The sequence below is a fragment of the Tinamus guttatus genome, unplaced genomic scaffold, assembly GCF_059628265.1.
Source record: "Tinamus guttatus ecotype Peru unplaced genomic scaffold, ASM5962826v1 Tinamus_guttatus_pri_ptg000044l, whole genome shotgun sequence".
In the NCBI taxonomy this organism is placed as follows: Eukaryota; Metazoa; Chordata; class Aves; order Tinamiformes; family Tinamidae; genus Tinamus; species Tinamus guttatus.
Window position 1 is genome coordinate 4,077,844 of NW_028288578.1, and position 27,774 is coordinate 4,105,617.

Sequence of the window (27,774 nt, forward strand, 5' to 3'; positions counted from 1 at the left end):
TGGCAGAGCTCTGTGCTGCCCACATGCCAGGCACGCTGCCCTGGGCTCTCCCGGCAGCGAGCTCGAGCACCTCGGAGGGCTCCGAGACACTCACGCAGCGCTGCTTTCCCACCAGCCCTCACACATCTTCCGAGCAGCTAAACGCAGGCATGTTGAGGCAACGAGCAACTTGGGAAGAGAGGAAAAATGGTTTCCACACCACAGGCTCCCAGGAACAGACAAAAACAGCTCCTGCTACACAGTTTAACTTACTTGACTACAGTCCAAGCCCACAGCCAGGTGACTAATCCTTTGATTCAAATTCCTCTCGATGCAGATCGACGCTGCAGATCTGACTTCAGCAGGACAGGAGCGGGCAGCCACCCCTTCTCCCACGGGCTCCGGCACCAACAAGCCTGGTACCCACCAGGAAAAGCAGCACTCGCTGGAGAAGGCTCCTTCTAGAAAGCCCAGAGCACCACGGCCCCGCAGGCTCAACTGTGCTGCCCACAAGGGAGCATCTTTGGGGCTACCCAACACATCCACAGCCTGCTCTGAGCAAACACCCCGGCTGCAGCACCCCCACGTTTGCCCCCGCTCGTAGCCCGCGAGCGGCCGCATGCGAGGGCAGGGTCCCCACGGACACCCAGGACAGGCGACATCCCTGGGGCTCCTCATCACACGGGGGCTCAAAGCATTTTGCCCCGCTCTGCGCATGGACGAAAAGCCGGCGACACCGACAGACAAGACACACGCCATCAACCGAGGGGTCGCAGAGCTCCCCTGCTCCCACCATCTTTGTTTAATTAACACCTTCCCGGAGGGTTTTTAAGAGAAGATTCAACCAAAGCAGCCCCAAGCCTCGCTTAGAACAGCAAGGTTTCCAGAGGGTAAAGAAATTACATTTTGGGGAACTCCCCCCTCTCCCAATGCCATCCCATACCTGCTCACACAACAACAGCATTTGTCAGCGAGATGTCCCCAGCATGAAATATATCAGCATTGATCCTCTACAGCAGCCATAGCCAACGCTTTGCTGTCCATTGCTATGCAAAACTGCCCAATTCTACCAGTAGTCTGAATGCCTTTAAGTACTTAAGATAAGTATCTGAAATAATTTACATAATTGCAACATTATGAAATTGCATTCAGCCAAACCAGAACATTGTTGGTTAAAAACAAAAAGCAAGAAAAGAAACATGCTTTTGCCAGTTGGTTACATTTGCTCTTGGTGCACTGAGGAAGTCTGAGCCACCCAGCTCTGTAATTACCGTAAGGATTGAAAACTTGTTACTCACATAGTCATGAAAGGCTTTTGCTTCACTTGAATGTTCACAAGTATCTCGCCTTTCAGGAGCTGCACAGTAAAGGTCCCAAAATACGCTGCATGGCAGAAAAAGCAAAACAGGATCCAGTTACTAATTATTACTTGCATACTTAACAGCACAACATACAATAGCCGAGTTCAAGCCATGCTACCGGTTCATTAAAGGTGAGCAACTTTCCACCTCATTTGGCCTGTGGTTGTGGAGGAAATCTAAAAGTCTGTCAGGACTGTGCGTCCAATTTCGTTTCCATTCAGACCTTCTGGCGGCAGCGCCAATAAAGACATTTGAAGACAGGTGATGTCGAGCATTTTAAGAGCTAAATCCAGCATTTAACACGCGGGTAACAATTGCAGCGAGCTGGCGACATGAACCCGAGAGCAGTAATTCAGCAACTTCTAAAACCTTACTGCAAACACTGGCAGCGCTGGCATCTCCAGCCGCCTTCCCCTGAGGGTCCCGGGCATGCAGAAGAGCCAACCCAAAGGGGGTTTCTTCAGCCCCCTACTCCAGCTTCCCGGCAAAGGCCGGGCTAGACCTGAGCCCAACTCCCCCCTGAAGGCTTTAAGTTTTGGAAGCCTCTTGCAAGGCCAATCGCGCTGCGAACTTAAAGCAGCAGGCTCAGACTCTCAGCACAGAGCCGATTCCCTGCCGCTCCTGAAGCATTCCCATGGGGCATCTCCATGGGGGAAGTTTCCCCCGGAGGCTCCTCAGGAGCAGCAGAGCCCAGCAGCGAGCAGCCGTACGGGGCCGCTCGCCCGGGGCCCGCGCTGCTCCGCGGGGCCACTCGCCTGGGGCCCGCGCTGCTCCGCGGCACGGGGCACCCACCCCTCGCCCGCGGGCGCTGACTCACTGCCCTTTCTGTGTGGATTCCTCCTTTTCCACAGGCACCAGTTGCACGGAGGCGCCGGCGGCAGCAGCCCGCGGCGGTGCCGCGAGCGAGGCCAGCGGTGCCCCCGCGGCGCGGACACGGCTACGGCCGGCACAGCCGGGCGGGCGCCTCAGCCCCGGGCACCGGCGCCGCTTCCCTCTCCCCGGAAACTCCCCGCGAGGAGCCCCGCGCTCCGCTCCGTCTCCCCGCCGCCTGCCGCCGCTCCCTGCGCTCCGAGCCCCCGTTCCCCACCGTTATTCCCCTCTTTGCACAGGGAGCCGCTCTGCCACCGCAAGCGCCCGCGTCCCGCGCTGCCCACCCCGACTTCAGCGGCGGGGCTCGAGCCCGCGCAAGGGGACGGCGCGGGGACCCCCCCGGGCGCACTTACCACCACCAGGAGTGCAGGAAGCCGGGGGGCTCGCCCAGCGTGATGTTCTTCTCCCACCGGATCTGCGGGAGACACGCGTGGGTGAGGAAGGGGGGGACGACCCCACGCGTGCCCCCCCTCGCCACGGCACAAGATGGAGGCCGCGGGGGGGCGCGGGCGGGCGCACAAAGGGCGCGGGGCCGCGCTCACCTCTGACAGGAAGGTCTGCGCCGACTTCTGCGCGCCGACGTGCAGCAGGTACTCGTAGACGTAGAGCGCCAGCCTGCAAGAGCGAGCGGCGCCGTGGGGGCCGCGCCGCGGGCACGGCCGGCCCGAGCCCCGCGCGGGGCCGCGCCGCCGCCGCCGCCCCCGCGTCCCCGCGCCCCCGCGCCCGCCCGCGCTTACTTCTCGCGCGCCTGCCCGTCCGAGGGCACGGCCGAGCCTTTGCCTTTGGCGAACATGGTCCGCGCCGAGGGGCCGCCGCTCGCAGGAGGAGGAGGCTGCGCCGCCGGTGCCGCGTCCCGCTGCGCTGGGGCTGTCAGAGCGACGGCGCCCGCCGCGCCCCCATGGCCGCCGCTGTCGCTGCTGCCGCCCGCCCCGGCTCCGGCTCCGCTCCGGCTCCCGCCGCCGCTCCGCGCTCACCCGAACGTGGCTGCGCTGGGCAGCGAGCGCGGCGGGCGGCGACGGGCGCGCGCCCCGGCCAACCGCCGCCGCGCGGGGGCGGCGCCCGGCCGCGACACGCCCACCCTTAAGGGGGCGCTGCCGCCGCCGGCAGCGGGGGGCTCCGCGCGCAGCGCCGCGGCCCCTTTAAGGGCGCCGAGCGCGGCGGCGCGCGCCCATTGGCCGCCGCCGCGCGCGCAGCCCGCGGGGAGGGAGGGGGGGAGCGGGGAGCCTTGAAACCGCCCGGGCGGCTGCGTGCGGCGCGGGAGCGCGCGGGGGCGCCGGGCGCGCGCCGGGCGCTGAGGCGAGGCGCGGGGGCGCGCGGCGCGGCGGAGCCTGCCGGGCTGAGCCCCCCTCCCGTGGGGCTTCAGTGAATAAAAGCGGCAGGAATCAGTGTTTGAGCGGTGTGTTTGCTTTAGTCCTGGCTTCACCCGTCACGGCCCTCGTCCTGCCGCGCGCCGCGGCCGAGCGCCCCGCAGGAAGCCCAAAACGGGCGGCGGGAGCTGGGGAGGTCCAGAGCTGTGTCCACGGGATCAGGGTGGAAGAACGCGGGCCGGGCTCTGCCCTCCCGAAAGGTCCTGCTGGAAAAGCCCCATCTGCCTGCGTGTGTGTGGGGAAAAAAAAAAAAAAAAAGAAAAAAACCCAAAACTCCTTTGATCCCCGAGCGCCGGCTGCCGTGCACAGGGCGCTGGGGAGAGCCCCGGGGCCCTATCGCTGCCGGCCGCCGCGGCCCAGCCGCTTATCTCCGGGTGCTGCCATGTGTCGCCGCCTGATAAACCATCCCGGGGCTCCTGAAGGGCTTCTCCGAGGGAGCGCCGCGACCACCACTTCCCGGGATGGAGGGGGACGGTCCCGGCTGAGGGACATTGCGGGGCCGCTGCGACCCAGCTGCTTCGGCCAAGGAAGGGGCCGCTCCTCGCTTAACGCCATCGAAAGCGCCGTGGCGCTTTCGATGGCGTTAAGCGAGGAGCGGCCCCTTCCTTGGCCAAAGTGGTGACTGCAGACGGTCCCCAGTGCCGAGGCCACCCTGGGGAGGCTCCAGTAGGGACCAAAGACCCCCGGGCTGAAGCTCAAGCGCTCGGAGCCGCTGAAACGCCTGTTTTTTGGTGCAGCGCCCGGCTTCGCCGTAGGAGGCCGTGGCGACTCCTCCGCTGACCTTCAGAGCGGGGCGCGCGTTCCTCCCCGCGCGCTCCCACGGCGGCAGCTCCCAGCGGAGCCGTGCGCGCCGCGGCGCCGGGGTCCGCCGCGAGCTGCTGAGCCAGCAGTGCCGCGCTCCGGCCCTCCGCGCTGCCGGGAGCGCCCGCGGCAAGGACGGCCCGGGAGAGAGCGGCGCCGGCGCCGCCCGCGTGCTGCATCCCCGTCCCCACGAGTGACGCGGGGACAGCCCCGGGGCGCTCGTGCTCCTTGCAGCCCGTTGATGTTCCCGGTGCAGGGCAGCGGCATCGTCACCCCCGCTGGAGAAAGGGAAGCGGGACGGCAGCTCCGTTTGGGTGTTCCTTTCTCACCTCCCCTTGCTTTGCTTTTTCCTCCCGGCTGTTTGCACTGCCGTGCCCGGCTCTCCCCTGCTCGGGGCTCGGCCACCCAGTCCACCCCAGCCCGCTGCAGGGGAAGGCAGAGCAGACAGAGAAGTCACCTTGAGGCGGAAACCGAGCCGGGAAATTCGCAGCCAAGAAAGTGGAAAATCCAGGGCAAAGCGAGGCTAAAGGGGGCCCCAGGCCGGGGGCCGGTGCGTCCTGCGGCAGCGGCCGCTTTGCCCCATCCCGGCCCGCACGCGGCCGACGCCGCGGCTGGCGCCTTCCCAAACAACAGCCAGGTGTGAACAACAGCTCTGCGCCCGAGGCCCGCGCGCATCCCGGCACGGACGCGCCTCCGCGGACGCCCGCGCGGCTGCTCCCGGCACGCGCATGCGGAGCCGACCCCGGAGGCGGGCGGACGGGGCGGCTCGGGGCTCTGTGCCGCTCCGAGACCTCCCCGGCACCATCCCTGGTGGAGCGGCTGCGCCCCGGGCGCGACGGCGGCAGCGCTCGCCCCGTGCGGCCGCGGCACCGGCAAAGCCGCGCGACCGCCGCGCCGTCCGCGGGCGGCCACAAGGACGGCTTAGAACTCCTCACCGGGGCCACGCTAGGAGACGCTCCTGGTGGCTTTGGGAGCTCCCGTCCTCGGCTTTCTGAGCAACATAATAGCCAAAACAAGAGATTTTTCATAAAGGAAATAAGAAAAGACAACTACTTTTATATATGCGCTTAAGTATTTAGGTCAGTATTTTTAGAATAAATAGCCGTGGGTGGTTCCTATCTTTTCACTTTCATTTTTCACACTTCAGCTTCATTTTCCTGAATCTGGTTAAATGAAGAAGCAATTGGTTTTTTTCAAAGCGCTAACACCTACCAGCACCCTGACCTCGGCGGCTCTGGTTTTTCCACAGACTCGTCTGTCCTTTTCTTCTCCGAAGAGCTATTATAACAATTACAGGCTAAATCCAGCCGGATCTGCTGCATTAAAGATTCCCTGACAACAGAAAGGGAGAGGCTGGTGTGGGAAGGGAGGGAAAGACGGATGCGGCGATGCCCGAGCGAACAGGCTCACGCGCCATCCCCGAGCACGGCCTTGGTGCCCGGATGGGGGACGCAGGGCGAATGCGCTGGTGCTATCGTCACACTGAGCATCCCTGCGGCCTCGTCCCAGCGCCGTTTCCTACGACAAGGTGTCCTCCAAGCAGCGTCTCCCAAGCCTTGTGCAACGAGGAGGCCGTGGGAGCCCCTCTGCCTTTGCCTCTGCAGGGCCCTTCTGGCCTCAGCTGGGAGCAGGGGGAATCGTGTTGGGCTGAAGCAGAGATTAGTCCTCGGACAGGGCCTTTCTGGCCTGGATTAGGGACAACAGGTTGACTTGCGCACCAAGGGCAACGCGTTGAGTTGTGCGTCAAGGACAACGGGTTGACTCACGTGTCGTGGTCGCCGTGCGGACTTGCCAGCAGAGCCTGGGAGAAGAGGCTTGGATGTCTCACCAAGGGCTCATGTGGGGCCTCCCGGAGCCGGGGTCGAGCCGGTGGAGGGCTCGGAGGAATCACCGGCCCTTGGGGCGTGATGCCCCCAGCGCGGCAGCCTCGGAGGGCACTGCTGCGCTGTCCGGCCACCCGGCGGCCCCACGCACGGGTGGCCAGGGTGCCCGGATGGGGGATACGGGGACAATGTGGGGCAGGAGGAGCTCGTGCAGGGACAGGCTCTGCGCGAGGGGGCTCTTGGCCTGGGCCCCTGTCCCGCTCTGCTGCCGGGAGCGCAGCCCTCCAGCGAGGCGCTAAACGCCCGGCGTTGCGCGAGACACTAGAACACCCGGCCCTGTGCCTTGTTCTGGCCGAGAGCCTCTTCCGAATTAACTTGCCTGCGTTTTCCCCCCTTGCGCCGCTGTGAAAGCAGCCCGTGTGGGCGCCGGCTCCGCACCGCCGCAACGAGGGCCCCTCGTGCCGGCTGCTGCTGGGGCCGCGCTGCAGGCAGGCCCTGCCCCGGGGCGCGCGTGATTTATGGAGATGAAATAGCCGGGAGCCTGCGGAAGAGGGAAGGGAGGGCGCGGGGAGCCGCGGCGGTGGCTGCTTCCAGGGCCGGTCCCCAGCGCCGCCCGCCCCGGAGCAGAGCCCCGTGTCCCACATTCGCCGCCCGGCTGCGCGCGGGTGCTCGGAAATTGTGCCATGCCCGTGTGCGTCCCAGTCGCAGCCCCTCGCAGCGTGACCCGGGGCTGGCTGGAGCCGCGGCAGATGGCGGGGCCGCCGCTTTCCCCGCGGGATTTGCACCCGGAGCCGCCTGCTTCACCGCCCTCCGTGCACCGCGCAATCCCTGCAGGCACAAGGGCTCTCCCGGGCAACAGCTCCGGGGAGCACCCTTAAACCTGCTGTTAAAACCAGCCACGGAGAAGAGCCCTGCCGAGGGAAACCGGCTCTTTGCCGAAGGCCCCCAAATTTAGAAGAGCCTCAGAAACTTCTGACGGATGTTCCTGCAGCAGGGTGTGGAAGGAGGGATGGGGGAGGCTTATGGAGAGCTCCGCTTAATCCCCAACTCACCTGGATGGGCAATCAATAAAAACTCTCTTTTGGGGGAAAGGAGATAATAAAGTCCCTGTGGACACGGTGCTCCCGCCAGGATGCCCACGCCAGAGCCGCCCGCGCCGCAGAGCCTGTGTCCAAGCAGGCAGCTCCTCCTCCCCGGCTCAACGGCCACTTCACCTCCAGCAGTTATTCACAGATAAACTCCATAAATTTGGGGGGAAGGCCATTTTATCACTCCTGGCAGGTCTGTGCGTTAAACGCTGCAAGGTGAAGCCAAGGGAGATGGGAGGAGACGGGGAAAGGAGCTCCCGGGAGAGCAGCGGCACCGCGGCGTCCTCGGAGGCACCGGCGCCACAGGAGAGGCCGCATCCTGCTCCCATCTCCCGCTCCGTCCGAGACGTCGGAGGGTCTGCAGGGAGGCCCGAGGAGGACGAGGGTTTATCGGCAAGGCAGGAGGGATAGCGGGGAACCTCCTCCTCCGCGCGCCGCTTCCATGCGTGATTTACTGCGACGGGCGATTCCAGCCGCTTTTGCTGCATCATTCACGGCGTTTTATTGCCGGAGCTCGGAGTAGTGGTGTCCGCTGGCGAGGCCGGACCCCCGAGCCCGGCTGCCCTGTTTGGCTGTGAGCAGGAACTGCCATCCCCGTGGGAGTCTGCAGCCCCAGCGAGCCTGGAGCGCGCGCCGGGAAGCGCCTTTGGGATCCCAGGTGCGGTGACACCCGGGGGTGTCCCCGGGCTGGTAAACCCCTGCTGGCCCCGCGCCACGGGGAGACGGTCCCTGCGCCACGGGGAGCCGGTCCCTGTGCCATGGGGAGCCGGTCCCTGCGCCATGGGGAGCCGGTCCCTGCGCCACAGGGAGACGGTCCCTGCACCACGGGGAGCCGGTCCCTGCGTCACGGGGCCTTCCCGGGTGCGTTTGGGGCTATTTATCTGCTCAGCGGCACGGCCAGGCGGCATGGGCAGCCGGCGCTGCAGCCGCCATTCCGTGCTGGATCCCTCGCCTCTGCCGGGATCTGCCTCCTGCCCAGCACCTACAACTTCCCCACATGAGGGCCTCGCTTTGCTGCAAGTTCTAGTTAATTTTGACCACGCTACACTTATCTTTTTTAATTCCTGCCCTACATCCTCACGACTCCTTATCCCCTTCCTGCACCACCTCGCCAAGCCCCACAGCGTCCCGGCTGGCTGAAACCTCTTCTTTTTCCCCATGCTTTTCCCGTTTCCACCAACACTTTGCAGCTTCTCCAACGGGCAGCTCGGCTCCGCCGCGTCCCCGCATCGCTCCACGCCGACGGCTCCCTCCGGCGCCCCATCCCGCTTCACCGCCGGCTTCTCCCTTTGTGGGGAGAGCAAGCAGGAGGAATCAAGCAACTAATCGGGAGTTTTTATTATTGCTATTATTTCCCTTTCCTCCTTCCCCAAGACGAGCCGCCAGGAAGCAAGGGCCGCCGCACGCCCTGCACCGTTGCCACCCCTCCGTGGCAGCCCCGCATGGGCTGCACGTCAATGATCCCGGCCAGACTCCGGGCCCAAACCCACTCTCCGGAACCGGGAACACTTTCCAGCTCCAGGAATACCTCCCTCCGGAGAGCCCGAGCCGGGCGGCTCCGCAGGCTGGGAAAGGGGCACCTGCCATGGGAATGGTCATGCCCAGGCCGGCCTCGGCGCGCTCCCCTCACTGCCCATTCATCCCATCTGGAAAAACATCGAGCTTTTTCTGAGGCATTTGCAGGCTTTTTGGGGAGCGGCCCGTGCTAATTAAATCACGTAATTAATAAAACTGTGTTGTTTATCAGGGGATGGGGGGCTTCCCGCTGCAAACACAGCGTTACACTACAGCGGCTGCTCGCTGACGTTAGCAAAAACGGGGGGGAAACGGGGCTTTCCGCCGAGCGAGGCGCAGCCCGACGGGGCGGCCGGCGCCTCGCCATTTCCCCGCGGGATTTTGGCAGCTCTCGCCTCGCACCACACCAGGGCCTAGGCCCCAAGCCGGGAAACCTCCGCTGAAAGAAAAAAAAGAAAAAAAATGAAAAAAGAAAGAGAAAACGGTATTTATTGGTATTTATTGGTATTTATTTTTAAATACAGCGGTGCTCAAAGAGGGGGGGGCCGGGGGACCGCGCCGTCCCTCAGCGGTGGGGGGCGGGGCAGGGGCCCCTTGAAACCGCTGCCTGCCGCGCGCTGATTGGCGGAGCGCCGCGCGGGGCGGGCCGGGCCGGGCCGCGCGGGCCAATGGGCGCCCGCGTCTCGCTCTCCCTCTCCCCCCCCCCCTCCCGGCGCGGCGGGGGAGCCGGAAGGCCGCGCCCCCCGCCCGGGGCCGCGCGCGCGGGGAGGGGGCGGCGCGGGGCGGGGGGGGGGAGCGCGGGGCCGCTCGGAGCACGGGCGCCCCCTGGCGGCGCGCGGCGGCGCAGCCCGCGCGGGAGCGGAGCGGGGCCGCGCGTGGACCCCCCGGGACAGCGCCCTGTATCCCATCCCACCCCATCCCACCCCATCCCACCCCATCCCATCCCATCCCATCAAACATCCCATCAAACATCCCATCAAACATCCCCCTCGCAGCTGGCCCCTTCCCTCCTCCCCTCCATCGCGGGGGACGGAAGAGCCGCATTTAGTAAATTAAGCAAATGCCAATGGATGTGGTGAAAAATAGGTTAGCGCCTAATGGATTTCTTTCCCCTCTGCCTGCATCTCGGACGACCTTAGTCGCCCTGCGCTCCGGAGCAGCGAGCCGGGTGCCAGGAAGGAAACGGGGAGTGCGAGGCTGGACGCCACGGCCGGGATGCATCCCGCATCCCACGCTGCCGTTTCCAGAGCACCGGATAATCTGCGATTCCGGCCTGTTTACGACCGAGGGAAGCGCCGCGGCCGCACGTTGACGCGCTGCCCGCCTTATTTACTCCTAACGATTTCACAGTATTTTAACACGAGTCCCTGAGAAATTTTAGCTGTCCCAAGGAGAATAGCTGCTTGTAACCGTTGGCTAATTACAAGTATGAATGTCAATTAATTCATTTAGCTAATTACCCACTCCATGAGCATCACGCACGGAAGAGCCGTCGGAGGTGGGCATATGGCGCGGGATGGGAAGCGGGGAGCCGCCCGGGACTGGGGACACGCACGGGACGGGGCTTCCCTGGCGCCGCAGCCGCGGGAATACTTGGCCACGAGCCGTAATTACAGCGCGGAGCCCCTCGCACCGGGGATTTTCTTCTTGGAAATAACCAGAATGATTTAGCCACATCTTGGTGTGAAAAACTGACCGCAATGCGTTAAAGGGGTTGTGTGAGGAGAGCAGGAAAAATGACTCTCCCTCCAAACGCACTCTCAGGAAGGTGGTGAAAAAATGCAAGTTTTATAGGAAACTCCCATGCGCCGATGCTCAGAGAGGCTAAAACCTTCCATTAAAGCAGGACAGGGATGTTCTTCCGGAGGGAATCGCTCGTGCGGTGCTCCAATAAATCATACGGCCCCAGTGCTCGCTCCTCCTCTCCTGCATCGTGCTGGGTATGGGATGCCTGTGCTCGGGACCATCCCCAGGGAAGCTGGTGCAATAGCCCAAGCACGGCCCTATTTCCTCCGGAGCGCTGAGTTAGGTGGCCGCTGGCTTCCCGCTTGCGCCACGTCTCCGGGCAAAGCGCTTTGATCACGAGTGTTTCACTTTGATAACCGGGATGCGCTTGGAAAAGCCTGCGAATAACATCCAAATACAGCGCCGTCTCCCCCAAATAGCAGGCTGCAGAGTTAACGCGGTGACGTGGGGAAAATCTGCTCTTTCTTCCTTAATCTCTTGAGACTTTTCTCGCATTTTTTCCCCTGCTCTCCGGCTCGGACCGTTTGCAGAGGGCTACCTTAAGAGCGGCTGGGGATGACTGTATTTAAGGAAGTAGGGGGTGTGCGCTGGCGGCCGTCCCGGGACGCAGGCCGGAGCCGGGCCTGGACGCGGATGCGCGGCGGGCGCAGGTGCCAGGGCACCGAGGTGAGCGGGGATGGGGGGACGGGCGCCAGGAACCCCCTTGCACGTCCTTTTCCTGCAAAGCCGCGTGTCTTTTCGCCCGGCATGGGCGGCTCGGCCCATCCCACAATTCCCAACGGAGAGCTCTGGGGCCTCCCAGGGGGAAACGCGTGGACTATCCGCCTCCGTGCCAGGACCTTCGCTCCCGGGGCCGCCCCGCGGGGACTTTGCACCCCGTGGGCAGCAGCGCTGAGCTCGGCGAGCGTCGCTGCCGGAGCCCGTGCCGGGCCTGCGAAGCCGGCGGCGTCTCCCAAAGTAGGTCAGAATCACTCGTTTCCATGGATATTGCTCACGGAGGCCCCGTGGATCCCCGTGGGAGCGTCGCCGCCGCCACGGCGGGCGCTGGCGGCGGGGACGGCCGCGGCGCCGCGCTGGGTCTCGCTGCGCCGTGGGCCGCGCGCGGGGCGGCCGGCCGGGAATTCGGTCCCCTGAGCAGGGTTTCTATTTTCCCTCCTGCAAACTTCAGTTTTTTGGTGGAACTGGGTCACTGGCGGGTGCTGGAGCGAGAGTGGCGTCACCTTGGCGACGCATCCCGTCGCCATGGCGACCCGCGCCGGCAGCGTTCCCGGCTTTAAAAATCTGACAGCCGAGCGCGGCCGAAGGTTTTAATGAGGACGGGCACCCGCTCCGCTCCCAGAGCCCGACGGCCTAAAAATACCCCCCCATGGGGCATGGCCGCGTTGTGTTCTCCATAGCGGAATCCCACGTCCATTCCGGCTCTCCGGAGACGCTTCTCCGGCCGGCCCGCGGTGCTCGTCCTTCTCGAGGGCCTCGGGCTGCTATTTCAGTCCTTCTTTGCAAGGAAAAAGAGTGCCCAGGACAAGGTGACAGCAGGAGCATGTGGTGCCCTGGCCACTGTCCCAGCTTGCGCATGGTGTGGGGATGAAGGGGAAAGAATTTCGGGAACAGGAGCTTCCCATTCACAGCCAGGGCCGCGCTCCCGAATCCCATGACTGCCGTCAGGAAAAGCTTCACCCTGGTGTCGAGGGCCGAGCAGGAACGGAGTTTGCTCCGGCCTTGCCAGAGCTGGGATAGCTCCCTGCATAGCTGGGAGTCTTTCCGTCGTGGCGGAGGACGTGTCCCGCCGGGAATGCCGGCCGCGCGCCCGGCGCCTGTCCCCAGTGCCTCAGCTCCACCTCCGCCCCGTGCTCAAGGGAGCCGCTGCTCCGGGGACACTTCAGCGCCGGGGTCGGCTCGGGCGCCGGGCTCCTTCCTTCCCACTTCCTGGTGGGTTTTCCCGGCACCGAGCAGCTCCGGTGTCAGCTACATAGCCCCAACCTCTGGCGCTGCTACCTAGGGGGCCCGAACCCAGAAGTGCATCTAATAATGCAGATTTTAACTGGGCCTTTTATACATTTTTAGCAGCCTTTTCCCCCCAGCTTTAGCAGCTCTTTCCATTTTTTTTTTTCCGGGAAGGGCCTTTGCGGAGCCGCAGCGCCCTGCGGGGCGGGAGCAGAGAGCAGCCGCGCTGCTCGGCGTGCCGGAAGACGTGAGTCATGCCGGGCAGCGCGGAGAGGCCCGCGCTCCGCGTCCGTGCGCCGCATCCCGAGGCACCATCGGAAAACGCTCCGTGTCGGGATGAACCCGGCGGGGTCCGGGCTGGCTCCTGGCAGCCCTTTGTCCTCGCCACGCTCCATGCACCGCTCCTGATTTTATCCCTTTCCAAGGACACCCTGGCTTGGCACCCGTGTCCGGGCTTTGTTTCTCCATGGGGAAAAGCCCGTGGCTCTGGAAAAGCTTGTGACTTGGCTGGGGGGAAATTCCCGGCACTTCTGCTCTCAGAGAGGTGGCTGCAGAGAGGGACCGGCCTCCCTCTGCATCCGCTATTCCCGTTTTAATCCCGGCGCCTCTTCTCATTCCTAGGTGGCTCCTAGAAATGGTCCAGGGGGATGTTGCAGTCCCTGAGGAGCTCTCCGGGTGCAATGGCCTCCAGGTACCCGCCGTGCCGCGCGAGTAACCCCTAGTCTCCAGCGGCTCCCACAGCTACTAACGTGCCACTCTGGCCACAATTGCTGGGTAATTTTATCTCCGCTGAGGCTTGGCATGCGCTCGGCCTCCTTGGCTTGCTCCGGAGAGTTTGTGGGTGGCAAATGCAGAGTTTTGGGCCTCGGGCTCGTCGCAGGTGCCTCTGACCTGGTGTTTGCACCGTTCTGGTGACATCTCCGAGCTGGAGCAGTGGAACAGGACGGTTCCTGGTGGTTCTGCTTGGGAAACACAGTGTGGGAGGCTCCAGTGCTGGTGGAGGGTTAATTTTGAGGATAAATCCTGCTAAACAGTGGCTGAGCGAAGCGAAGGGAAAAGGCGCTGCCGCCGTTGGGGTCTCCCAGGATCGTGGGGTGACACCAGGGCAGGAAGCCGGTGGCAGCGCCAACTGCGCGTCCCCTGCGCCGCTCCCGCGTCCGCCCCTCGTGCAGCGGGGCCCGTTCACCGGCCGAGCGGCCTTTCCTGGCCCTGGGTCACGGTTCCCATAAAACCCGCGCTTGGCACCGGAGGCTGCACTCACAGCGGGGCGCGCACGACTGCAAACAGCTTAGAAACGAGAGAGGTTCCTCGGCTTTCTCCCTGCGCGGAGTTTAGTCAGAAGGAAAACACTTCCCGGCGGGAGTCTCCCACCTTCCCCCCGGTTCCACGCCTTGCAGATGGCAATCGTGTGGGCAGGGGTTCTCCGTTCTCCCGCAGTGCCCAGGCTGGGCTAGGCTGCCCGCAAAGCCCGTGGAGCCTCTGCCTGCCCTTCCTGGGGAGGGAAGCGGCACCCTGGCTCTCCTCCTGCTGCCTGGAATGCTGCAGGCTTGGGAAAGGCCTGGAGAGGGCACTGCTGTGGCAATGAGGAGTGGGTGCTGGTTCCCATGGGCTGGCTTGGCGCCACCACTGCTGCCCCATGGTGTCTCATCATGTCCAGTAGTGTCCAATCGTGTCCCATTGTGTCCCACTATGTCCCATGATGTTTCATCATGTCCGATGGTGTCCCATCATGTCCCATGGTGTCTCATCATGTCCAGTGGTGTCCAGTCGTGTCCCATGGTGTCTCACTGTGTCCCATGATGTTTCATCATGTCCGATGGCGTCCCATCACGTCCAATGGTGCCCCATCACGTCCCATAGTGTCCCATGGTGTCCCGCGGTGTCCCGCAGGGCTCCAGCTCGGCGCCGCAGGAGGAGCGCGCGGGCGGCATCATGGCGAGCCAGGCGCCGGGCCGCGCCGCCACCGAGGTGCGGATGAGCCAGCTGGTGCTGCCCTGCCACACGAACCACCGCGGCGAGCTCAGCGCCGGCCAGCTGCTCAAGTGGATGGACACGGCCGCCTGCCTCTCGGGTAAGCGCGGGGCGCCGCGCGGGGCGCCGCGTGGGGCGCAGCCGCGGCTGCAGCGCTGCCCGCTGCCCTCCCCTTGCAGCCGAGCGGCACGCGGGCTGCCCCTGCGTCACCGCCTCCATGGACGACATCTACTTCGAGCACACCATCAGGTAGGGGCGCCCGCGTGGGGCGGTGAGCGGCTCTTGCCGAGGGTTCGGGGTTCCCTGGAATATGGGCACCCTCCTGCTGGTCTCTCCGGGAGCTCGCTGGGGCTCCGGGGGGATCATGGGGCCTCCCGGTGCCCGGCTTGGTGCAATGCACCCGGCCCCGGGGCGAAGGCCCGGCCTTCTTGGCCCGCCCGGAGGAGGCGCCGCTCAGGCAGGTCAGCGCAGTTTGAGCCATGGCGCTGGCGAGAGCGGACAGCCCTGGCACAGCAGCACCGACAGGGACGCCAAGGGACGCGCAGTGACCGCGGTGCCGTCTCTACCACGGCCTCTGCGCGCAGGAATCAGCTGGCTCCCCCTTTGGACAGAGTGTCCCCATTTCCCTAAGGAAGTGCCCGACCCCATCCTTGCCGGAGGGCTCAGCAGCACAGGAGGAGGCTGCCGGCTCATTTTCCACGCTCCTGCCCTGCATGGCTTGTGCTTTGGAGGGAGGCAGGATGCCAGCTGAGGCCTGCAGATTTCTGGGGTGAAACCCGCCAGGTTTGGCCCTGGGGTGCCAACACGGGCAGTGCCTGGCAGCCCCCACGCCACAGAGCCCGACCCGCTCCACACTCGCCCCTGCTCCTCCCCGAGACGGAGCCGCTGCCGCTGCTGCGCCGGGATCCCACCTTCCTCTACACCCCCGGGGATAAATCCTGCTGCTCTCCTGCCCGGTTTCAGCTCCTGCTGCAGCGGCGGCCCCGCGGGGACCCTCTCGCCCCTTGCTGACGGCTCTGCCGGTCTCTCGCTTTTCTCTCCGCACCAGCCCTAGGTATAAACGCGCTCCTGGGCGGCCGCAGGGGACGAGCAGCGTCGGGTACGGACGTGTGACCCCGTGTGGCTGCAGAGCTGCTAACCCGGCGCGGGCAGCGCTAACCCCGCGGGCTCGGGCTGCTGCACAGCCCCGCTAATGTCTCCTGCCAGCCTAGCTCTGCTGCTTAATGCCATAGCATGGATCTCCTTTACAGGATGAGGGGCGTCCTTCACTTAATAATGAGTTGCATCTGTTCATTTAATCAGTGTCAATTAGAGTAGAAACGGCCGCAGAGCTAACGTTGCTTGTGTGTTCACTCTGAAGCCTACTGAAGGTGAGAAGGGGGGTAAGCGTGGCCTTGGAGGAGGAGCAGCTTGAGCAGTGCTGCTGCATGAGGCTCCAAGGAGGCTCCTCGTGCTACTACCCGCAATTGGGCCGTTTGTGCCTGGTATCTCTCGCCAGCAAAGGGAATGGGCTGCAGCTCCGGCCTCGGGGAAACCTGTTCTGGCCCCTGCCTGGTGCTGCCGCCCTGTGGGCTCAGGCCCAAGGCTGGAGGAGGAACCTGAGGAAGATGCTCCCTGGCTGAACTGCTTTATAAACAGGGGCCGGTCCCACTGATCCCCCTAACGCTTCCTTCCTGTTGCTTTTTGCAGTGTTGGGCAAGTGGTCAACATCGAAGCCAAGGTGAACCGAGCCTTTAACTCCAGCATGGAGGTTTGTACGCCACAACCCGTCCCCCCTTCCCCACTTCCCGCCCTGCGTTTGCGTCGCTGCAGCTCTGCACCCAGCTAGGCTCCCTGCTGCTCCCCGCGGCCATGTAGAGCTGAATTGCTCCCAGGCCTCCTCCTGTTTGCCCTGACCTGGGACACGCAACTTGCTGCGGTCACGTATTTGGCACGGGAAGGCACCGGGGTGGCGCGCAGGGCGCTCCTGGGGTGGCAGAGGGGCCCGCGGTGCAGGACGCTCTTCCTGGCGGCTCTGCAGCGCTGTCTCCCCGGCCAGGTGGGCATCCAGGTGAGCCACGAGGACCTCTGCAGCGGGCGGCAGTGGAGCATGTGCAAGGCGTACGCCACCTTCGTGGCGCAGGGCTCGGCCAGCGGCAAGGTGAGCGCGGCGGCGACGCAGCTCGGCCCGCGCCCCCAAATCACCCCAAAAACGAGAGCTCCAAAGGGTTGTGGAGGAGCAGGAGCAAGAGAGGGGTGACGGGGTCCCGGAGGCCCGTCGGACCCGCTTTGCCATCTGCCGTCTGCCTTCAGGTGAAGCTGAAGCCGCTGATCCCGCAGACGGAGGAGGAGCAGATCGAGCACAGCGTAGCCGCCGAGCGCCGCCGCCTGCGCCTGGCCCACAAGGACACCCTCAAGGACCTGCTCAGCCGCTGCCCCCGCGACACCGGTACCGCGGCGCGGGCACCAGGTCCCGTGGCGGCCTCCTTGCTGGGATGGCTCCGGGAGAGGCCGGTGCGGGGCTGAGCACGGGTCTTCTCCCGCTGCAGAGCTGGAGACGCGGGACGGCAGCGTGGTGGTGCCAGCGGCCAAGACGCGCGTGGAGAGCGTGGAGCTGGTGCTGCCGCCGCACGCCAACCACCAGGGCAACACCTTCGGGGGGCAGATCATGGCCTGGATGGAGAACGTGGCCACCATCGCTGCCAGGTAGCCCCTCGGGGCCCCTTCTCCGCACCACGGGGTGCTGCTGGGGCGGCCGCGCGGCGCTCGGCCCCGGCTGACGCACCGCCTGCCCGGCAGCCGCCTGTGCCACGCGCACCCCACGCTGAGCGCCATCGAGATGTTCCACTTCCGCGGGCCCTCCCAGGTCGGCGACCGCATCCTGCTCAAGGCCATCGTCAACAATGCCTTCAAAAACAGGTGCGCGCGTGGCGGGGAAAGACAGATGTTGGGGAAGCTTTGTGGCTGGGTAGCTGGAAGCGCGGTGCCCGCCTCTCCCGCTTGTGTCCCCCCAGCATGGAGGTGGGCGTCTGCGCTGAGGCGTACGGGCAGGAGATGGCCACGAGCCGGCGCCACATCAACAGCGCCTTCATGACCTTCGTGGTGCTGGATGACGAGGGCCGGCCCCGCGCGCTGCCGCTGCTCGCGCCCGAGCCCGAGGTGAGCGCGGCGGGCGCTCGCGAGCCGCCCTGGGCCCGCAGGGCTGAACCCTTCCTTGTCGCGGCGCTGTGGGATCCCATGACCAGCGCAGCTTGTTCTTGTTTGCCCCAAAAGGCCCAAATTTTATCATCTTCTTTGACGTGCTGCAAAACAAACACCATGATGTTATGATGGTGACCAGCTCACTCCATAGCGAGAGAACTGCATTGAGTGCTCTGGGTGACTACTAATAAAGTAAACCACTTGCCCACGTTGGGAAGTAGGCATGCGAGGCTCAGCCGCACGTTGCTTGCAAGTTGCAGCTCGCTTTTCCTCTAATTCAGGGGAAATTTTTCATTTTCCCCCCGTGAGAGGAGTTGTGGATGGGCTGGAGGATGTGACTGATGTTTCGGAGCCCATCACAGTGCGAGGACAAAAACATGCCAAAAACCAACATGGGATTTTTCTTCTTTGCTTGTTTCCCATTAACCTAAAGTGCTTTTCCCCTTGGCCAGGATGGAGAGAGGAGGTACAGAGAAGCCAGCGCCAGGCAGAAGATTCGGCTGGACAGGTGAAGGGAGCAGCAGGGACAGAGGCTGGTGCCTCCGGGAGCCGTGTGGTGCTGGGGGCCCATAGGTTCCATCTGTGCCTGCTGTATGGACAGCTGTTCCCTTTCTGTAGGAAATACATCGTGTCCTGCAGGCAGTCCGAGGTGCCGCTCTCCGTGCCCTGGGACCAAAGCAACAAGGTATGGCCCCACAGCAGATGTTTTGGCTGCCTGGGTGCCCGTCCGGCACTGGAGGTCCCCATGGAGGGGTCGCCTGCGCCGCTGATGGCTCCTCATGCCCCCGCTGCAGGTTTATCTGAGCTACAACAACGTCTCTGCACTGAAGACTCTGGTGGCGAAATCAAACTGGGTCCTTGCCAGAGAAAAGGAGAAGGTACTGGTGGTGCTGGGGCTGCGTGGGCGCTCCCCCGCCGCGCCGCTCACCGCGCCGCTCCGCAGGTGAGGATGTACACGCTGGAGGAGGACCAGTTCCTCTCCTTCCGCATGGAGATCACGGCCCACATCTCGGCGGCGCAGGCCTTCTCCCTGCTGTCCGACCTGCGGCGGCGGCACGAGTGGGACAGCCACTATGTGTGAGTGATGGCGCGTGGCGCGGGCCTCCCATTGCGCTGAGAACCCCCGTGCTCCCTCTGCCCATGACCTTCCAGCCAGGAACACCTCAGGCCGTGCTGCCACACTTGGTGCCCTTGGTGCTTATTGCCCCCAAAGACCCCGCGCAGGGAGAGACACCTTCTCCCAGGGCAGCTGCACTGCAGCGGAGCCTGTCCCTTTTGGGGGATGAGCCTGCTCACCTTGGAGCTAACTCCTGCCCCAGAATGAGCCCAAAGTGAAGCCGTAAATAAGATTAGCCGCCTCCTCTGAGGAAAACTGCTCCTGAGCCACCTGTGGGGCTGCCGAACCTGCTCCCTTTGGGGAGGAGGGATCGCAAAGCACCGAAACCCGCAAGCAGAGCAAGCCCGGAGGAGCGGCGTCCTGCGCTCGCGTCAGGGTCGCTCTGCCTCGCCTCACCGCCGCCTCCGCCCCCAGGAGCGCCGAGCTGGTGCAGCAGGTGGACGAGGACGATGCCATCTACCACGTGGTGAGCCGCACGCCCAACCTGGAGAACAAGCCGCAAGACTTGGTCATCCTGGCATCCCGGCGCAAGCCCTGTGACAAGGGGTAAGCCAGGGCGCGGGGCGTCCCCGTGGGGCCCCCCTCGGCCCCGCTCACTGGGCTCCCCGCTGCCTCCAGGGACCCCTACGTGGTGGCCTTCCGCTCAGTGACGCTGCCCACGCACCCTCCCAGCCCTGCCTTCACACGCAGCGAGACGCTGTGCTCGGGCTTCTGCGTTTGGCCGGAGACGGAGGAGATGAGCAAGGTGAGATCGTGTGTGGGGCTGAGTGTGGGGCAGACTGTTCTCCTGCCACGGGTATGGCCCCTGTGTCCAAGGTGTCCTCCTGGGCTGGTACACAGCTCTGGTGCCAAGCAGTGACCACAGTGAGAGCTGAGCTCAGCAGGTCCCAGCTATGGAGGAGCTCATGGCCCCTAAGCACAGGGCCTTTCTCCTCACCTGGCTGCCCCTCTGCACCCCAGCGGAGGCAGCAGGAAGAGGCCAAGCCCAATGCCCACACTCGGCAGAAGAGTTTTAGCCTCCACACACGTCCTTAACGCATGTACCCACGGGGTTGCAGGTGGCCTACTACAACCAGGCCACGCCAGCCTACCTTAAGTATGTGACCACCAACATCGTGGGCCTCTCCTCCAACTTCTACGCCACCTTCATGGCCTGCGAGAAGTTCCTGCTGAAGAACAAGGACGAGGACAACCTCATCCTGCGGCTCCAGGATCTCTAGCGGTCCCTGGCACAGTGGGAGGAATAAGTGGTTGCCTTTAGCAGCTCGTTAGTGGCCAAAGGGCACACGAGTAAAATATGTTGTCTAGCTTAGTTAATGCTACTTGAATCTTTGTACAATCAAACTCTAACAGATTTTTAAAAAAAAAAACAATTTCATGCTATTTCATTAATGTGAAGGGAGAAAAGGGCTGTGATTTGGGAGCAGAGACCTGCTCTCTGCCCTTGCCCTGGTCGTGCTGAGCACCAGCACTGGCTTGTCTGGATGAGGATGACAAAGAGTGAGGTTAAGCTGGCCCTGTGCAAAATGGATTTCTCCTGTTTAAGGCTCCTGCTGCAGAGGTGCTTTGAGTTCTTTTTTTTTCCCCCCCCTCATTTCTCAGCAAATCAGGAGTCAATGGAGCTGTGGGGCAGGGGAGGGGATGACTGAAGTCTCCATCTCACACTCCAGCTGCTGCCTAGGGCAGCAGGCAGGAGTGACAATAAAAGTATATTAAAAGAAAAAAAAAATCCATATATATGTATGTTCCCTGTGTCTGTGTTTCTTCTAAGCGTCCCTAGGGCTCAGGAGGTGCAGGGGAGCACAGGAGCCCACCCTGCAAAGCTGCTCCACCTCCCCTTCCCCCTGCCTGCCCGAGGGATGCGCAGCTGGGTCCCCTGTATGGCTGATAGATTCAGTTGTGGCTCTCCCTCCTCTGTTGCGATCCTCTTCTACTACCCCCATGGGCTCCACTTAGGCCTTCCTCAACTGCCCCTGATGGACCCTGCCTCGAGAAGGGTGTCCCAGCCACGCATCCCCCACCACACACTGTATCGCACGCAGCTGCTGCAGCTCATGCTGCATGTTGCAGTTTCTAAAAGTCTTTCGTGCACACTGAAGTAGTTTAGCAATAGCTAAAACAGAACTTCAAGTTTTTGTTTTCCTTAGAGCTGTTTGAATGCAGCCTCTGTGATCTTAGCAAGAGGGTTTAAGTAGCTTTTTAATGTCTTGAGTACTTGATGCACCTAAAACTGCAGCATATTTCTGCAGCTACTTTATCAGGGCAGCTCAGGGAGAGAGAAATGAGTGATTTAGAGTTACTTCTAATTAAAAGCTGAAAGCCACCACAGAAGCATAGAGAGCCCTGTATGCTGGCTTTACCATTTAGTGTGATGGATAAGGCTCTTATGCCTGGGTTTCAAGTAAGTCTATGTCATTCTCCTGACTACCATACACTATTCCACTCAGTGAGAAAAATGATTGCCTCATCCATTAGGCAGAAATCAGCCCACTTAAAACAGACATGCTTATTTCCAAATTACGCAGGACAATCAGTAAGTTAGCCAGAGGGTCAGTAAAACACACTGCCCTAAGCAGAGCGCCCTGCATCGCTCTGGTGACAGCAGGGGTGACTGCAGAACAGAGAGCTGCTCCTCAGCCCTCAGAGGCCGGCGCGTGCAGGGATGGGGCTGCAGCCGTGCTGGGTAACACTTGGAGCAGACTGCTCTTACGTCCCGCTTGCTGCACCCGCACCTTGCATGCAAGGGAATTGGGGATTTTTCACTGATAAATACATTCCCAGCTCCAAGAGATGCTCTTCTGTAAGCCACTGGGTTGCTTTTAAGTGAATAATCCCATTTTGTGACTCCCCTTGCCATCCCGCTCGGCTGGCAGTTCCCTGCGCACTCCCTGCTCTCTCCCCAACACATGCCGGGTGTTCTCGCACAAGCGGAAGGTCACAGTCCAAGCGGGGCATGAACAGCAGTCTCTGCCACACAATTCCTCGTTTCCTTCTTGCTCGTTACAGCCGATGCACCTTCTTGCTGGAGAAATACTTCTTGGAGAAAGGAGAACGCTTTACAAATGCCAAAACTGTTGGAGTCCCAGCCTTTACAAAATACCTGCAGAGATTGAAAGGAGTCATTTGGCTTCCCTGTATCTGACCAAGTGTCATGTAAAGTGAGCAACTTCGCCCCACTTCAATAAAGACCGACCTCCCCAAGGCTGAGAACCAGGCACTTGGTCCCACCACCTTATACCTTCCCAACTAAGAGATGCCAAGAGCTAAGCCTGGAAAGGCAGAGACAAATTGCACTTAGAGCCCAGAGCTGATTCACTGAGCCTTTGTGCTCACTGGAATCACACTGGGGAAGCAGTGGCCCAGAGCAGCCTCACCTCTGGTGCTGCAACACTTGCAGCAATGTGTGTTCTGGGTTCACCTCATACATTTCTGCTCTTTCTTCATCTTCAAAATAGAGCTGAAGAAAAAAATGGGAGAGTTATTAAATACTTCAGATACATGAAGACAAATGCCTAAGCTGCAGAGAGCCCAGTCACAGCACACCACATATCCACCAGGTGCTTATCAAACGTTGGTATCACGCAGTGACTGTCTGTATCAGTTGCAACTTCTGCAATACAGAAACTTTGTGTAAATTCCAAGTCCTCCTTGCAAAAATCAGTAACTGCTCAGCTTCTTACAACAGCAGCAGCAGGAATGCAAAATATATCATTTCTGACCTTATCAGAGAAGCAACCTGTATCTAAACGCTGCTTTTTACCTGGTAAAATGCTGCAACAGTATAAGCTAAACTGGCTAGGCTTAAATATATTGGAACAAAATGCAGCACTTTTCACAGACTCAGATCCAACAGCTCTGCCTTAGACTGTGCATGTGCAGACCCACAGCTGGAATCAAAGCTTTTGATTTGGTAAACTGCAGTCACTGTCCCTTGGAGCTGCCTGCTCACTGTGCTAAGGGCTCACACACATGACAATGAAGTGGAAAATGGGAAGCAACCATTAAATCCTTCCACATGCAATTCCTGAAAACTTCTCCACACCTGCTGTAGCCACAAACAATTCACAACCTGCATTTTTTAAACTCTTACTAAACATACTGGCTTAATAGGATTGTGTGTTTAAACAACAGTATTTAGTTCCAAAAATAAATTATTTTCTCATTTACATCGAACAACTTCACAACAGTTTAGTTAAACATCGGGTCCTTTACTTTCTAGATTGTCTAAATCTTAATTATTTTTATGAAAATGGGCATCTAGAATATATGTTTAAATACCTTAAAACAAATAAAACATAAGTGGAAAATAAAAAAAAAATCTTATTATTCTCAATGAATTCTGTCTAAGTGTCAGTGCATCTGGAAAACATTCAAGTTTATAACTGAATACAGCTCTTCAAAAATTTATTTCACATCCATTTATGATAAACAGGTAATGATGGTGTTGCTTTCACATACCCACAGCTGCTTAATCTTACTCCAGAAATCACAACTGAAGTAGAAAGTCAAACTGCTCACCTCGAGATTGCCGGGAAGATACTTCCTTTCTACATCCCAAGGTGGTAACTCAGCAAACATCACCATTAAATGATCAATAAATCTAAAATATAAAATACATATGTTAACTTAGACTAAGTATTCTGAATCATCATGAAAAACAAGAATCCATTCAGCTGCATGTGAGCAATTCAGCTTCAGGAATCTACACAGTTGCATTTTAATGATGACAAAAAATACATTAGCAAATTAGAAAACAGACTCAGAAGTAAATTTAAATCAATAAGGGGTCATAGTGGCTTTCCTTCAAACTCATTGCTTCCCTAAAGAGACCAAGGCCACACTTTAACTCATGCCATTGGTTACAAACTTGAGCAATGCAACAGTGTGTTATGTTTAACTTCTTACTTTCACGCTGAAAAGGATGTCAAACACTGTGTATTGTGTCTAAAACTGCCCTCCTTTCCACATGGTCCTACCAGCACCACGTTTCACTGGATCCGAGTCCAGAACAAGCCTGTCTGCCAGGAGCAGTATTCCTCTGCTACTTCAGGACTGCCAGTGCACACACTGTTCCAAGACCCACTTCTATTTTCTTTAGCCATGAAAATATGTACTTAATTCAAGAGAACTACAGCTTTATTAACCTGTTTGCACCATAACTTTCAGTGCGTTCACCTTGTGTTCTCATGAAAAGCCGCAACGAAGTCCGTTTGCTCGTGCTCTGGGTACAGGAAGAGGACAGGCCAGTTGAGGCTGCCGTCAGCATCTAAGTGCACCTTGGCATCCATGGCATTGCCAGAGTGGAATCCATCCAAGGACATCTCAGCCAGACCGTCTGACATCTCCTCTTCCTCGTTTGAAGGCTCAAGAACCACCTTGATATTTCTTTCCTACAAGGGAAGGAAAAAAAAAAAAACAGGGAGGGCTTAGTGGTGGCAGGGAATATGATAAGGAAACTAGCAGTCAATTGAAGGACAAATCACATCACTCTTGCAGAGCCTGCTCTTAAACATGCCTACTGAAAGCCTTCCTGCAGTTTGGGGTAGCTAACTGGTCCTCCCAGTAAAATCCAGAACCTCAGCCAGATTCCCAGACTCCTTGTACGATGGACGAGGAGAGCTGGAAATCCAGAGGACCAGCATGCTAAGAGAAAAGCCCAAGAGAATGGAAGGGAAAAGGATGCACCAGAATGCTAGGAGCAAAGCCATGCAGATAGGGAGGATCATGGTTGCACGTGAAAACAACCCAAAACAAGCAGGAAAACCACTGCTGTGGGGAGCGGGGGTAAAGCTCATTGGCCCACCTTTATTGCTGCCAGCAAACTTTCCTTTCGACACTGTTCTTTCCTCTCCATCACCTTTGCCTTCCTTGCATCCCGCTCCTCGACTCGCTGCACGTAAGAGAAGGTTGCACCATGGTTACACACAGCAAGTAAACACTCAGCACTGCTCTAGCCTGCAGATGAGAAGTCACTTCAGATCCCCGGGAGGATCTCGGCTCTTTCCACTACACATCTAGACAACACACTCTAGGCAGAACCCCCATTTACCACCGGGAAAGTTACACTACCCAGGAACTTAAAGGGAGCAGCGTCCACCAAAGGAGCCTGCAGCACTTCCTGATACAAACTGGGCAGAACAGAGCAATCCAGATCAGCACAACAGCCTCTCGAGGGTGCCAGAACATTTACCTTCAGCTTGTCTGCTTTAGCTCTCACTTCCAGGAGCTTTTTCTCCTTTGGGTCTATCTGCAAGCCCTCCTCACACCACGCTATTGCTTCAGAGAAATTCTTTAGCTCCAAGTGACAGAGAGCTCCTGAAAGGATGAAGGTGGGAGGTTTCTGCAGCAGAATCCGTGTAGCACTTTGTGCAAAGCAGGAGTTATAAAGGCAGCGTTAGGCCTACTGCCTCAAATGGCAAATGCAGCAGCAGATCCTATTGCTTTGGAAGGCAGATTTAGATTGGATGTAACAGTATTAGGCTGAGAAAACTACTAAATTTTTTTGACAAAATAACAAAAAAGAACACAAGCAGATACCACCTACAGCTAGTGCTTGACATTTTTGAAACAAATACAGTTTGAAACAATGTTACCTGCTCCTAACAATTCAGGGTTTACAAACACAGAAACACGCAGTGAAAGAAAGCGAGACCTAACAGGCTATTCCAGGGCTGGCAGTAGTAACGGTGACAAGTTAAAACAACATATTCAAGGGTGTTCTGAAAGGACATGCCTTCCACTCCATGCAGTAACACGGGCTTTAACTCTCACCTCTCACGATCGCTTTGAGGTGGGTGGGCTTCAGCTTTCTTGCTTGGATTGCGTCGTTGAGAGCAGAACGGTAGTTACCTACAAGCAAGGCAAAACTGCTCGTGTTTCACAAAACTCACTTGTGCCTCAAACCTTAAGCAGGCTTTGGCAAAAACCGCACGCAGAGGCGCCGGACTTCACCGCTTCTACAAGCACTGTGAGGCAAGCGAAGGAGGAGGGAACACCTTAACAGCAAAAAAACATAAAGGATAGGAGTCAATGAGACAGGGGAGAGAGAAATAACGTGGCAGTGGGCAGACCAGCACCAACGGCAAGGGGAAGGGTCCTCGCTGCGTTGATGCGGCTCGTAGGAGCAGCAGTGACTTGAAGGCCATGGGGCAGGGGCGAGGGACAAAGTGTTTCACCCCAGCACACGCTGGAGCCCCACAGAGCCCGCCCGAGGTGCCGCCTCCCCGAAACCGGCTCCGCATCGTAGCCACGGGTGGTACCAGGCCTGGAGGGCCAAGGGTGCCTTTTGGGGGTGAGCAGGGCATTCCCGAGCAGGGTATTCCTCTCGGAGTGCTGGAAAAGAGGCAGAGAGGCTACCGAGGTGGGCATGGGCGGCCGCGCGGTTCGTGCGCAGCACAGCCTCCAGCTCGGGCTCCTCGCACGGCTTCTTCAGCCCTTCCGTGTAGGAGAGCACGGCCTTGCCGTAGTCCTTCTCCCTGAAGTACTCGTTGCCCTCGTTCTTGTACAGCCTGGCGAGCTCTGTGGGGAGTGCGGCACTGAGCGGGGGGCTCGGGATCGTGGGGTACCCCCAGCACCAGCAACCCCCGAAACGTCCCCCACAGCCCCACATGGAGCCACCCCCCAGGACTGAGCAGCTCTGGAAACCCCCCAACTGCCCCCAAAAGCCCTCAGAGACTCCGGGCACCCCCCGAATTGCCCCTCCAGCCCCAGAGACCCTGGGCACCCCTGTATCACCCCCCGCCAGTCCCTGAAGCGCCCCCCAAGCCCCGGCCCCACAGCCGCGTTGAACCGACCCCGGGGCCCCGCAGCAGCCCCGGGCACCCCCCGAGCCCCCCAGCCCGGCCCGGCCCGCGAGGCGGCACCTCCGGGGCTGCGCTCCTCGTCGAAGAGCAGCGACTGGAGGCAGGCGAGCTCGGGCTGCCGGGCCGCGTCCACCTCCGCCGGGCACCGCGTCATGAACATCGGGATGGTCTCCAGCTCCTGCCGCCGCCACATGGCGCGTCACGGAACGGCCGCCCCGAAACCGATCGGCCGGCCCGATCCGATCCGATCCGATCCGATCCGACCCGACCCGACCCCCCTCACCTGCTCCCAGCTGCTCTCGTTGAGGCCGCCCGGGTAGCGCGGCGCCGCGCCGCCCGCCCCGGCCTCCGCCATGCTGCTGCTGCCGCCGCCGCGGCTTCCGGCACCGCCCCCGCCGCCTGTAGACCCCGCCCCTCCATCCAACCACGCCCCCTTTCGGCTTTAGACCCCACCCCTCCAACCCGATCGCCCTCCGCACCGCCTATAAACCCCGCCCCTCCAGCCGGGCCACGCCCCTCGCCGCCTTTAGACCCCGCCCTCCATCCGACCACGCCTCATTTCTGCTGTAGATTCCGCCCCGCCCCCCTCGAGGCCCCGCCCCCTCGAGGCCCCGCCCCCTCGAGGCCCCGCCCCCTCGAGGCCCCGCCCCCCTCGAGGCCCCGCCCCCAAGGCGGCCATGCCGGTGCAGCAGCCGGTCTCTTTATTGGGCCCGTTCCGCAGCCGGGGCCCGGCGCGGTCCGGGGCGCAGCGTCACGCGGGGCGCGGGCGTCACGCGGCCGCCGCGGGGCCTGCGGGGGGCGGGCGGCCGCGGACACGTCCGAACGGCGCCGCGCGCCCGCTGCGGCCGGACGGCTTCACCAGGGCGGGGGGCTCGGTGGCGCTGCCAGCGTCCATGTGCGCGACCAGGAACCCTGCACCAGCCCGGGCACAGGGCCGTTATGGAGCGGGGAACACTCACGCTCAAACGCTAGTTTTCCCAAAGGCTCAAAATCCCGGTGCTGCCCCTAAAGACCTCAGAAGGTTTCCCAGGACCTTTGGACTGAAGCTCGGAGCCAAACGCGGCACCTTCCTAGAGGATGACGCGCTGCTATGGAGGAGACCTGCGTTACTAGTCGGGGGGACGCAGCTAGCAGGGTCCTGAGAGGAGCCCGGAGCATGGGGATGATGAATTAAGCACCCACTGCTAAATTGGGGATTTCCCTCACAAGG

At 60.9% G+C, this 27,774-nt stretch overlaps 3 protein-coding genes across 6 annotated transcripts in view; 1 reads left to right on the top strand and 2 right to left on the bottom strand.

Moving 5' to 3' along the window:
* The window catches only part of SSBP3 (single stranded DNA binding protein 3), an 80,420-nt gene extending 77,291 nt beyond the window's left edge, over positions 1-3,129 (bottom strand). For 3 of the 4 annotated variants that reach the window (XM_088537154.1, XM_088537149.1, XM_088537144.1), the window contains exons 1-4: positions 2,948-3,129; positions 2,753-2,825; positions 2,564-2,625; positions 1,278-1,362 (exon numbers count right to left, since the gene is read on the bottom strand). In XM_088537154.1, coding sequence (XP_088393280.1) covers positions 1,278-1,362; positions 2,564-2,625; positions 2,753-2,825; positions 2,948-3,003 — 276 coding nt within the window. In that variant the 5' untranslated portion in view covers positions 3,004-3,129. Of the gene's footprint in view, positions 1-1,277; positions 1,363-1,458; positions 1,627-2,563; positions 2,626-2,752; positions 2,826-2,947 lie in introns of those variants that run through there. The other variant, XM_088537158.1, reaches the window with a different exon arrangement.
* Positions 3,130-14,426: 11,297 nt separating this feature from the next.
* ACOT11 (acyl-CoA thioesterase 11) lies at positions 14,427-19,998 on the top strand. The gene is made up of 15 exons (XM_088536410.1): positions 14,427-14,565; positions 14,645-14,714; positions 16,155-16,215; positions 16,504-16,605; positions 16,758-16,893; positions 16,994-17,150; positions 17,244-17,363; positions 17,459-17,603; positions 18,098-18,153; positions 18,264-18,330; positions 18,440-18,523; positions 18,589-18,722; positions 19,177-19,308; positions 19,381-19,507; positions 19,821-19,998. Exons 1-15 carry the CDS (start codon positions 14,427-14,429, stop codon positions 19,980-19,982), a joined length of 1,692 nt encoding a protein of 563 aa, XP_088392536.1. The 3' UTR covers positions 19,983-19,998.
* A 1,746-nt stretch (positions 19,999-21,744) lies between these two features.
* TTC4 (tetratricopeptide repeat domain 4) lies at positions 21,745-26,952 on the bottom strand. Its single transcript, XM_088537170.1, has 10 exons — positions 26,848-26,952; positions 26,625-26,742; positions 26,119-26,280; positions 25,534-25,611; positions 24,953-25,077; positions 24,566-24,652; positions 23,938-24,152; positions 23,281-23,362; positions 22,137-22,219; positions 21,745-21,862 (listed from the first exon to the last, which is right to left on the bottom strand). Exons 1-10 carry the CDS (start codon positions 26,917-26,919, stop codon positions 21,763-21,765), a joined length of 1,122 nt encoding a protein of 373 aa, XP_088393296.1. The 5' UTR covers positions 26,920-26,952; the 3' UTR covers positions 21,745-21,762.
* Between the last annotated feature and the right edge of the window lie 822 nt (positions 26,953-27,774).